We start from the raw sequence: 13,032 nt of genomic DNA on the forward strand, positions 1-13,032 counted from the left end.
TTCCATAGAAATAAAAAACAGGGGGGAGTCTACTATGCACAAACCTTCACTCTCTGATTACCTGACTTCTCTAGTCACATCTCCCCTATCAGCACTCCCCCTGACCCCTCCATAATCCCGACACATCCTAGACCCCAGTAATACTGAATTCTTCAAACTTTCCACATAAACAGGCCTTTGCAAAAGTTCATGTTCTACTTGGAACATCATTACTACTCTTAATGAACAAATTCAAACTCAGAACCAATACAAATGTAACCTCCTCTGAGAATTCTACCTGACTACCCCCAACAGAATTAGAGGCTTCCTTCTTTGGGCTCCCAAAATGTTTTATTCATATTTTTATTTAACCTCTCTTATTATGGTAATAGATTATAGCAACTAAGAGTCTTGGCTCTGAGTTAGACTGCCTAATTTTAAATCCATACAGTTGAAGTGTGAGAGGAGCAGCAAGAAGAAAATTAGTCAGCTGGTACCCATAAAAAGGTTAAATAATATAAAGTATAGCTAAGCAAAGTCCTACCTACTGGTGTAAATTAACAAAACACTGTCTGATTACAAAAACATAGTCCTGTGACCATCCATCATGGATCCAAGGGGCACCATATAGTGAAATGAAACATTCACACCTATGGTGAAACGTAGTTCTAGTTTTCAAACCCAAACGCCTATTGGAACCAACTAGGTTAAAAGTCATAAACCAGAGTCAGGGGTAGACTTTGGTAAACAGGCTTTCTAGAATTCTAGAAAGCTGGAGGGAACTATTTCTCAGGTACCCATCTGGGAAGTAAGTCAACTTTCTCTATTAGTGTTACAGAGTGGGGGGTCTCCAAAAATCCCCAGAGCCTGCAGATTGGGGGATGGGGAAAAGGGAACAGCTTTTAAGATGCCTTTGCATGACTATGGCTAGTAGCTTAGTTTCTCAGTTATGCAAATGGCTTTGGTCCTTCCAAAGCCCCAAGAAGGTGGGAGGGGTTTTGACCATGGAATGGTGCAGAAAGAGCATACAGAGCCTTCGCAAGGTTCTGTGAATGGTCAGAACTGGGTACCACATCCACTGCGTCAGAGGACACAGTCAGGGATTTAAAAATAGGCAGCAGACATTTTAGCAAGGGGAACACCATTCAGCTTTGAAAGAAAAGGGAGGAACATCAGGCGGCTTTGGGAAAGGAAGGAGGGGAACACCATGCAGCTTTGAAAGGGCAAAGGGAGAACCATGCATGATCCAGTGCAACATGGCACATGTTTTTCTGAACTGTTATACGGAGGCTGATGACATCGTACCGCAGATCCTGGAGGAGAAAGCTAACAGATAAGGGATGCGGAACTTCTGGGCATGTTTTTGGCTTCTAGCCTTTTGGGGAGTAAGGGAAGTGCTGGGTCCCATGGGAGAACAGGGCTCTAAGCTGAAGTGCTCACTGTCCTCCCCAGGTTGGAATATTGTAAATAAAGACCTGTTTTCCTCAACACTAGTTGTTGGGTTTTACACCAAGTTGCCATGTGAAAGAACACCCTTTTGCTCTGTAACAGTTTTGGTGACCCCAGATGGGACTAATGGAACCTGTAGCCACATTCTCTCTGTAACATTAGAGCATGTAGTCTTGTTGACCTTGATTCTGGCTTAAGAACTAGGACAGCTTACCAAATGCGCATAAAAGCCTGTGGTATAGCAAAAATGTATCTTCTGTTTCCGATTTGGCAGGACCCTATAAACAGGCAACTGCATATACTCATTAAGTTAACAGAGTACAGGGAAAAATTTTGTTATGATAGGTTGTATTCACTTCCACCCTTTGTGGTCAACCCATTTCTACTACAGTATATCTCAAATCCTTAGCTAGTTAAATGGGAATTTACAGCAGGAGTGAGTATCTGGGGTTTCTCAATCCATAATAAACCTGAAACACAGCAGACTCTTGATAATTAATGAATTCACATAAATTACTGATTTCTTAATTTTCAGTCATTATGTATTTTCTCAGTAACTGCTATTGAAAGTATAATAGGATATACAATGTTTTCCTGTGATAAGAACTGCTATTCTAGGATTTAAAATTTAGGGGTCTTTATCATCCATTGTTCCCATGTCGGTGAAGTGAGAGTAGTCTCTGCATACCAAGGAAAGGTTTTAGTTTTACTAAGTTAGTGACAACAGGTATCCCCATCCCATTACCACTCAAAGGTCTGCTGTCTATAGGAGCACAGATTACCCTAAGAGCTGCTTGTTCTGAGCCCTTCACCAGATCCTGTGCAATGTGGGTGTACCCTCCTATACTGAGTCATGCATACTGATGGCAAGGAAGGAGTTGTACTGAGGCTTGCCGGGGAGCTGACCTAAAAATACAAAGGCTAGAAAAAACAAGTCAGTAAGTGCTGAGCAAGGCCTCAAGTTCTATTACTAAGATGAGTGCCAGATTAGAACAGGAAGAATGGATAGAGGGGCAGAATTACAAGATATTATACAAGAGAACCTTCCAGATAACAAGGTACCAATACAGAAGCCAATATAACTGCTACGATCCATTATCCACACCAACAACACTACCTTGAAATAAAGTATGCATGTAAACCATCTAACACACACGACATAAAAAATGCTCAATAAATACTAGTTCTCTTTCTTCCCCACTAATATCATTCCCTAGCATTAAATTTTTTTCAACAAATTTATTCCACATAGCTTCTATTGATGGCCAAGTACTAGATTCTTGGAAATTAAAAGAAAGGATACCACTTAATCTAGTTAAAATAATAATCTAGTTAAACATACTCTAGTTAAAATCATGTTGAACAAAAAATAAACAAATAGCAGGAAAAAGACTGACCAAGAAGGTGTTTTCTCTATAAACGTTTTTTCTTCTTTTTTGAGTAGGTGTCTGTGTCCATGTTAACAGCCACAACTCAGAAGCTATGAAGACAACTAATTTCTCAAATGTCATTTTTCCAAGAGATGAGGGTATGAAGATAAAAATTATGTACCCTATATAAAATAGTGTATGAAACAGGCCATGATCATTGCAATGAATTTGTGGTGCTCCAATACTGCGTATGTAGAATAATCTAATCTAATATGAAGGCTTTTTGAAATAATCTGCTTGGGAAAAAGTCTGTGTATGCCATCTTTCTAATCTCCTTTTCCAGCAGTAATCCAACATCCCTTCCATTGGACACCTGTCTAGTTTACTCAGGTGTGAAGAGATGGACCCTGTGGTGGCTGTACCCTGCAGGAAGTATATAATTTATGATTAGCTCATTGTTTGGTTTGGAGCAAAAATATGTTTTCAAGGTTCCCAGTTTTTAAATCATTTTACAACTTACTGTGTTCTCTCTTCTTTTCAAGTGTCTCTATAGCATTCAGATTAATGGGTTAGGAATAAATTCAATGGAACCTTCAGAAATAGAGCCAGGAAATTGGTCACACTAGGTCATGGCAAAGGGTGGTCAAGCACTTCACTACATATACAAACACATGTGTGTACACACACATGTGTACACACAAACAAAACCTTACAGTTGAAAGACAACAGGTGCCAGTCAAAAACCATGCTTGACAAAAACACTGAAAAACATATACTACAATTTAGATTAAAATAACAAGTATTAGCTTCCACTTTGTGTTACATACTCCTTTCTACCTTTAAGAATTTGAAAGCTACCTATTCTTTTCAAGTAGTAACATTTTAATTACAGAATGTGCTTACTATTTGAAGGAAGAGTACACGATAATAAACCAGATGAAATTTTGTAACATTATGCATGATTATGATTTTTCATCAAACTTAATAATGTTGAATAAGCTAATATATTTAAAATAATTTGTGGCATTAAAGAAAGAGTAAATAGAGTTTGCCTTAAAATGGTCCTTTTTTGATGCAAAATACAAATAATTGGGAGAAACAAAAAATAAGGGAAACAAAAACCCAAAAGTCAATAAAAATAGAGATCCTATTGAAGTAACTGTAGTTTTATACTTCATTTCACCTAAATTGTACAAGCATCCTCTATCCTGGGAAAAGACAGGGTTAGGCTGCCATGTTACCTTGATGTTAATAATACTCACTGATATGATTCAGCAATTGCTCATTACTCCCAAATAACCAAGGTATGGTTGAGAACATGGACAAAGTACAGTTCTGACTCTAGGGAACATATCCTGTAGCATTCACAATTTACACAAAGAGAAATGCTTGAGTCAATTTTAACTTCTTTAAGCTTGAAAAGGAAAGAACACTGAATTAAACAGAGGCCATCACAATGCTCTTCACCCGAGTTGCTATATACTACCTCTCTGGTTAGCTGTCAAACATTTTGGAGAGGAACCCATACTTGGAGTCTAATTGAAAAATACTGGATAAGTAAGAGCTAACAGGAATATATTTTCAGAAATCCAGTGCTCATAGTGCTTCCCACTAGAGAACTTTGCAAAGACAATTTAGAAACATTAAAATTTTTCCCTTCTAAGAAAAAACGTCCATATGTAATGTTATAAATTATGTGATGTTTTTCCTATTCTTACAAAGTACACCAAGCTTAAAGGGAAGAATAGAGAAGCTTCTAAATCACCTCAAAATCAAATCTTTTCTTTCTCATCATTGTTTATGAAACACATTAGTAACATAAACCTAACTGAACCATAGACATCATACTTAGGAGGAATAAGGTCCTGATTAAACACCTGGATCTCTTTAACAGCAATGTCGATATATGTAATCATTAGTAACCATAGAACTTTGGAATATAAAAATGGAAATGTATGATCCCAAGCACAGATGAATATCTCTAGCATCATTCAAGGTTTGAGATTTTGAACTCAACAAGTAGCAGAGTATGGGCTGAAAAGGTATTTACATTCCAGCACCTGCCACTCATTAACTGAATCTGTTTGGGCAAGGAACTGAACCTTCTCTGAATTTAGGTTTCTTGTCCTTTAACCAGGAATACTACTCATGTGTCTTAGTTCACACAGGATTTTAGCACCAAAGCCAGCAGCAGCAGTCATTGTAGAAAGAGAAAGCGGTATTACAACTTTCATTTTCTGAGGCTTACTCTGTGCTATGGACTAAAAACACATGGTGAAGTAGGAATGTCATTGTTTGTACAGGAGGAAGCTGAGGCTCAGAGACAGGAACTTGCACAAGGCTGCACATGTGTTACTACTGGCACAATCTAAGTGTGAACACCAAATACTCTGACTCCAGAGGTGATGGCCTCACTCACATCTCAACCACAAGATAGCTAATGAGGTAATGCTACTGACTGAACATCGTAAATGGCCAAAGCACCACAGTGATGCAATGCATTAATACTAATCACATTTTTAAAGTTGCTAAAATGTATTTTTCTGCTAATACTATTCTTAGGAAGAGCCCATGAACTCAAGGAACTAAAGAAAAACCACCAATAAATGCTACTTAGAACTAAAACAATGGAAAACAGCTTTAAGACAGATGGGACAGTTGGTGATGTCATCTTGCACATTTGCACATTCACACACAACAGCAGAGCCCCAACCCACAAACATCCAGCATCTCTCAAGATGCCCATGGAAGTTGCTGGAATCATTAAAAATCTGGGAGATCTGTTGTGTAAAGGTCATGGCTCCCCAAGCCCATATTGACGACTTGGCAGGCTACTCACAGGAGGTTATTAGAGACATAGGACAAGCATGTTAGGCTGCAAATAGGCTGTGGCCAAGCTTCCCAGGGATAACAAAGGGCAGCAAATTAGTGAAGCTGAGCTTCCATACAATGTTTCAGTCTCCTCACTGGCAGCCAAAAACAATTGCCATGAACTGGAAAGCTAACAAAAGCGTAGCAACCATCTCTACACTGCCGAAACATTTTCAAGCAGTTAAAACAGAGGAAAGATTCCATTCACCCAGGACAGGTAAACTGAATTACAGTTAAATTCACATGCTATTTGGTTGCAAGCACCTTTTTCCCTGAAATAGGGAACTGCTCTTCTTTTATAGGTCCTGAGCGAGATGGTCAAGGCAGAAAAAACTGATTTCTATACTTGTCCTCAACATTGCTGCTTTTCTGCAACTATCCTCACTCCTCCCAGGGCCTCCATGCTTCCCCTAGTTTATTCCATCTCGGGCAGCAAGGCCCCCAATATGCATGAGCACCCCCTCTCGCTTCACTATGTTGCTCTCTTCGTTTCTTCTAGAAAAGATTAAATAAAACCCAAGGCCAGAGCATACACCTATGTAGACTAAGCACTGCATAATCTCAGGCAGTGCTTTCACCTCCCTCCCTCCCAGGGATGGTCTCCCCATCATCCTGGCTACATGCAGTACACAATCTGTACAACTACACTTATTAGCCATATACAAATCCCAAACCAGAACAGGCAACATCATTATGCCCATTCATTGACTCATTCAACTCAATAAATATTAATTGTGTCAAACATGCACCAGACGCTAATGGGTCTTAGGCAAATATGAGTAAATAATATTGTATAATCCCTGCCCTCAAGAAACCCACATCTCAAGTCTAGACATGTCAACAATGAGTAACGTTACAAGGAAATTCACACAGTCTTAAAATCAGGGAAGGGAGAGCAGGCCTTACCACATTTGGGATGGCTTTATGTCGAAAGCATGTGATGTTCACCACATATGGCCAATCATCAGGTTCCATCATCACTCCAGCTGCATGAGCACATGTGACATGGAAGGAGGCCGGGCAGCGGCCGTAGGAACACTGGATGCAGGCTCCAGAGACCCTCTTAACCCGGTGTCTGCAGAAGATGCATTTCTGGAGGGTTAAAACATAGAAGAGCATTGATTCAAACTCTGTAACTCAACCAGTCTCCACACATCACAGGTTAATAGCTATCAGAGATGAAGGAAACTCATTACATCAGCAAGTCCTGACCCTCCAGGGGCTTAAGGAGTGAGAGCAACTCTAGCAACATAAGCTGCATACTTTTAAGAAAACACACTGCTATGGTCACATACTACCAGACATATGTTGAAATACTTCTCATGGTTAAAAAACCAAACCATTTTGCACATGATTCTCCAGGCACAGAGCTGAGGGAAAGGCCCAAGGGTGCAACCCATGGATGCTGAACCTACTTTTCTTTTACTTCCTGCATAGCAGGCCTTTCTGTACATCAAGAGTTAGAATATGGGCACTGGCTTGTGTGACTCAGTGAATTGAGCACCTGCCTGTGAAACAAAGGGCACATGTCTGGGTTGCAGGCTGGATCCTCCATTGGGGACGTGTGAGAGGCAACCAAAAATTATGTTTCTCTGCCTTTCTCTCTCCCTTCCCCTTTCTCTGAAAATAAATAAATAAATAAATCTTTAAACACACACACACACCCCCAAAACAAGGATCTGATCATGATTTTTTTAAATTATTTTTAAAAAGAGCGAGAGATAGAATATGGGTTTGGAGGACATGCACATACTCGCCTAAATTAGATCAGGTCTTCAAAAATACCCAAATAGCACACAGATGGACTAAGCTTTCCATTTGCAAGAAAATATAAAAGTGTTAAATGGTGCAATGTGAAAACTAGGGGTTCAAGTGTTTAATAATCCAAATCTGAACTCTTCATGACTGACACAAAAATATGCCTCCCAAAGTGAGAAAATTGAAAATCATCCCGAAGGGCATAATTTTGCTGAGTATCTATAGCTAACTATGCCTGGGGAAGAAAGAATGAAAATAAAAACAGCAATAATGATTACCACAATCTGAAAATTAAATTGCATACAATTAGCACTAAACATCATCAGCACAATTGTTATGGGAGATGGGAAAAATAAAACAGCTTCACTAAATATAAGATTTGTGAACTAATACTTGGGGGTTAGGGGAAAAAATGGTTGTAGAACAACACAGGCTAGGTTCAGAAAGAAAAAACTGATTAAGAGGCTCAACTTTTTATTCCTAAGGATAAAAACGGTCTGCAATCTGATCAAATGCTGGTGCAACTGCTCTTCTTTTATTGGTACATTTTCTTCCCCAGGACAAAAAAAAATAAGGTACTTAAACTCAATGCATTTTGGGGGCTGTAATATTTTATCACAGTCCTACAAGAATCAATGTGCACTTAACTTCTAACTTTTCTTTGCCTTCCCATCTAATCAGCCACTTCAGTCTTGTAGATTCTGTAAGTTAATCTTGCTCTGATTTCTCCCTAATCCATCTATACCAACTGCCTCTGCCTTGGTCTCTGCCTCTGCCTCTGCCTCTGCCCATGGTCTCTTGCCCAGAATAGTAATAGGCTCCTAACGGGTGTCTCTGTCTTTTATTTCATTTCCTTTTAATTCATCTTCTCTAGGGCTGCCAGAGTGATGTCTTTACACATAAACACTATGTCACCATCTGTTTAATGCTCCACAATGGCTTCTCCTTATCTCCAAGACATTCTAGAAAAAAAAAGAACAGCATGAGATGGAAGAGGGAAGCTTACAAAGGTCCTTCATGGTCCATCTGAGCAGTATTGTCTCTCACTAGTCCCCATAAGTGTCCTACATCCCGGGCATTTAGCTGATCTTCGTATACAAGCACATCTGGATTTAATGTACAATTAAGCATTTTTAAGTGTGTTGTGGTGGGAGGAAGGATGTGGCTTGGCTAATTAAGAAATTACAGAAAGAGAGAATATACCATAGAACTGAAACAAGACCCCATTATAATCTGAATAAAAGCATAATTTAGTATCTTATCTTGTTATCTTTTCAGTATCAGTTTCAATACATTCTTGGTAATTCTTGGTATGTTGGCATCCTTTGGACAATTCTAATCATCTCAAATGTGATGACAGATATAATAGCAAAACTCCTATCAGGTGCCCCAGGCATAATCAGACAATCTTTTAAGAGTCTAATCATACTCATAGAGGTCAGCATTTGAATAACTTCAGATATGAACAGATGTATCAAAGGAGAATTTGTTTCCTATCTTCCTAATAGGATTTTTTAAGAATGGGAAAGAGTACTCTATCTTAACTAATTAACAAATTAGTAACTCTCAGCCTGCTCCACCACTAACTTCTTCATGAAACAGACACCTTCAAGAAAGGGTGAAAGAGTCAGAAAGAATACACTATGCCCAGGAGAATTCAACCCTTGGAACCTAGTAAGGTAAGTGCCCTCCTTTCCAAGCAAGACCAGGGGTGGTCATTTCTAAGGGTAGAACCAGTATCCTTAGAAAGTTGACTTAACTACAGACCAGCGATTTTCAACCAGTATGTCACAAGAATTTTGAAAAATGCAATACTTGACTATTTAGTCAGGGGCACTGACCTCTTTTTTCTTATATTGTTAAATTCAAAGATGACAACAGCCAACCCAACAATAACCATCAAGTATGAATGAATCAAAATTATACCTATTTTTTGTCAGACTGGCAAAAAATGTAATATATATTTTTGGCATGCCACAGAATTTTAGTAATCAGTTTATGTGTGCCATGAGATAAAAATGGTTGAAGATTGCTGTTATATAGACTATTATAACTCAAAGCTTTGGAAAAGGTTCATTTATAATGGAAAAGTTTGACTTCAACATCAAATAGGTTCTTGGTGAGATAGAAAACTACACACCACCCAGTGGGGAAGCAATTCTGGATCCAGCAGTACCATCTATGTATGTACTACAGTAAGTCCTCAAGTGATGCCGTTGATTGTTTGAGACTTAAAGCAAAATGATGCATAATGAAATAGATTTTACCGTAGGCTAATATATATAAACAACAAGAGTTAAGTTCTTACAGCATCTCATCAACGTTACAAAGAAACAACTCTGAATGAAATGGCATGTTATTGGAGGACCTGCTGTATTTTCAAACCCCATTTTCACTTACTTACTACTAAACCAGTTCTCTGTCCTGGCTGAAGCACCAGTGGCAATCTGACACCTACACTTGTCTGGGCTACAGGATTTAATTCAGTAAGGCAAAGAGTAGGACAAATAAGACCCTCTTACAAATGTTACAGTGGACTAGTGCTGTGAAAAGTAAGACAAAATACTACATGGAACTAGAATGCTCCAATGCGTTACGCTTAGGGGCAACACTGGGAAGCAGGCTTTAAACAAACACAATAACTGACTGGACCAAGACGGTGAGCTCAGCCCCTGCTACCATCCCTCCAGCCCAAGCCCTAAATATATAGGAAAAAGAATGAAACCATAACAGCACTAACAAAAAAAAAAAAAAAAAGTGACTAACTCCAAGAAGCAGATACCCAGCAAAAAGATATCAGTAGGTATCTCTGAGGGGACAGTTCTGGCAAGACCAATGCCAAGAGTGAAAGCAAATACCTAAAAGACAAACTGCCCTGTTGTGTCCCATGTCCCGCTCTGCCCCCAATCAGCAGCAGCACATGAGATAATCTTATTTGACTGGAATACAAGTTCTCTGTCCAACACATTATTCAACAAGAAAGTGGATTCTCATTGGGCTGAGGAAAGAACAAGCACACCTAAGATGTGCAACTAAAATACCAATAGACACTTTAAAAATCATAAACAGTTGAGGAAAACCAATGCCATGAAAGAGGTGCCATAATTAATAAACAGAAGAATGCCTGACTTAAGGAGTCAGCTAGGTGGAAAAAGAAGATGAGTTTAAAAGACGTACAGTTTAGATTATGAAAGAGATTCTAAAATACATCCTATCAACTTAAAAAACCAGTAGCAACTACATAGCCACCTCTATAAATTTATAATATTATAAAAAATTAAGATGTACTGAATATTGGAATGGATCTCCCTGAAGATCAAATTATAAACTGGAAGATGGAGCCTACAGATTGTACAGAACATAAAAGAAAATGGCAAAAAGACGAAAAACGGAACAAAAATGTTAAACAGTATGCAGAAGCAATCCAGATGTTCTATTATCTTTCTAAACAGTGTTCTAGAGGAACAGGAAGACAGAAAATAACAGAAAATTTCCAGACCTGAAAAAGGCCTAACATGTATGATTAATTTTTTTTAAATCACCTCAAAACATCCTAGATACACCTTAGGCCTCCAAATAAAAAGAAAAAAATCCCAAAATCTTCCAGAGAAAAGAAAAATCAGATTATCATCAGATCTCTAATCTGCAACAGTAAATGCTAGAAGACATTAAAACAATGTCTTTCAACTTCAAAAGGAAAATTAAATTTGGTCTATATCCAGCCTAATTGTCATTCAAATGTGATGGCAAACATTAAGATTTATTTTGCCTCCAACATTCAAGGATCATAAATATGCATATAGAAGTGAAAAAGCAACCAAATGGTAAGTATATGGATAAATCTAAATGAATGTCAACTTTATAAGCAATAATGGTAATGTCTTCTGGATTTTATTTATTTATTTATTTATTTATTTAATTGGTTGCCTCTCACGCGCCCCCAACAGGGGATTTGGCATGCAACCTAGTCATGTGCCCTGACTGGGAATCAAACCAGTGACACTTGGTTCGAAGGCCGATGCTCAATCCACTGAGCAACAGCAGCCAGGGCTGTCTTCTGGATTTTAAATACAGAGAGACATTAAATAGAAGACAATAGTAGCATATAAGGAGGAAGTGGTAAAAGTGAAGTTTTAAATGTTTGGACATTCTTGAATTGTCTGGGAAAAGGGTAAAACTACCAATTTATCATGTGAAAACAAAAACAGAATAAGAAAAAATAAATTCAAACAAAGACATAAAAGGAAATAAACACAAACACAGAACAAGTGGAAGCAAAAAGAAAGCACATTGTAAATTGGTATAACTAAGACCAAATAAATCAGTAATTATGATAAGTGTAAAATGGCTAAACTTTATCTTATAGACCAGGGTTAGCAAACTTTTTCTTAAAGTACAGATAATAAATACATATTTTAGGCTTATGTGCCATGCAGACCCAGTTGTAACTACTCAATTCTGCCATTGTAGTGTAAAAGAAGCCATAGATAATCCACCAACGATGATGGTGTAGCTATGCTCCAATAAAACTTTATTTATAAAAAGCACAGGCCTTAGTTTACTGACCCCTGCTATAGGCCAGGGGCATATATCAATCATTCCAGCAGCAAGGTAGATAAAGGATAGTCTGGTAGGAAAAGAAACCATAAGGAAACGTGGACAAAAAAGGGGCCAATACGAAACCTGAGAAGCTCAGGGGAGTCCTGCACGGTGGCCTTACAAACTCAGAGACCTAAAGTAACCACACAGGATGGTGGTCTGAAATTAAAACTTACAAATTAAAGGCAAGTCCTGGTGGGCAGTCATGTCCTAGGCTGCTATCTTCCTTGACAAAGGTCGATATTTACCTTAAGTGAGCGATATTTACCTTATGTGAGCCTGTCAATTGTCTGTTTGCATGTACAATAACATACTTCTGGAATGTCAGAGTAATCCCCTTTTTCCCAGACCCCTCGAAGCACAATCTCCCACTAGAACATGAGACCACAGAAATCCTCATTATCTTGTTGCCCAAATTCCACCTCTATGTGCTGTAAATATTGTTAATTATCCTGTACCCACTAATGTAAAATAGTATTTGTCTCTTCATTTCATTTTTTAGTCAATCTCAGAGATTTCCCCACTTTGCTTTCTCCCCCCTCCTTTGATTATAACCTATGTGAAATAAACTGCAAAACTGCCATTCTCCAGAGCATTTTCTCAACCCATTATTTTGCTTCCCAGCAACTGTCGTCAGTTTAGCTCAAATAAACTCAAAAATTCTCTACAGATTTGGATGTTTCTTATGCTGACAGAAGCTATGGAAATATGGAGACAAAGGATGGTGAGTACTTGGACTAGGAAAGTGGCTCTCAGGAGGAAGGTAAATGTTGAGTGTTTTTTTTTTTTTTACTCATTACTTATTGACAGAGGTTCTGTATCTTCCTCTAAATAGAACTACTCTCTTTAGCTCACGATAAGGGCCGGACAGTCTGTCTTCTGTGGGAAAGAACCTCTCTAGCAGCTGCCTAGGTCTAAAAATGGATGAGGGTAGAGGTTGACACCAATTTCTAGAAGGCCAGGGATAGAAGGGAGTTGGTGAACAGTTAAGATTGTGGGGCATTTA

General features: G+C 38.5%; 1 protein-coding gene across 1 annotated transcript in view; it reads right to left on the reverse strand.

The window, feature by feature from the left end:
- KDM4C (lysine demethylase 4C) overlaps positions 1–13,032 on the reverse strand; it is a 439,327-nt gene that overhangs the window by 87,813 nt on the left and 338,482 nt on the right. The window contains exon 18 of the mRNA XM_090274104.1: positions 6,576–6,761. Within this exon, the coding sequence (XP_090130230.1) occupies positions 6,576–6,761 (186 nt within the window). The remainder of the gene's footprint in view (positions 1–6,575; positions 6,762–13,032) is intronic.

Source organism: Furipterus horrens, unplaced genomic scaffold, assembly GCF_987537825.1.
Source record: "Furipterus horrens unplaced genomic scaffold, mFurHor1.1.pri manual_scaffold_4, whole genome shotgun sequence".
Taxonomy (NCBI): Eukaryota; Metazoa; Chordata; class Mammalia; order Chiroptera; family Furipteridae; genus Furipterus; species Furipterus horrens.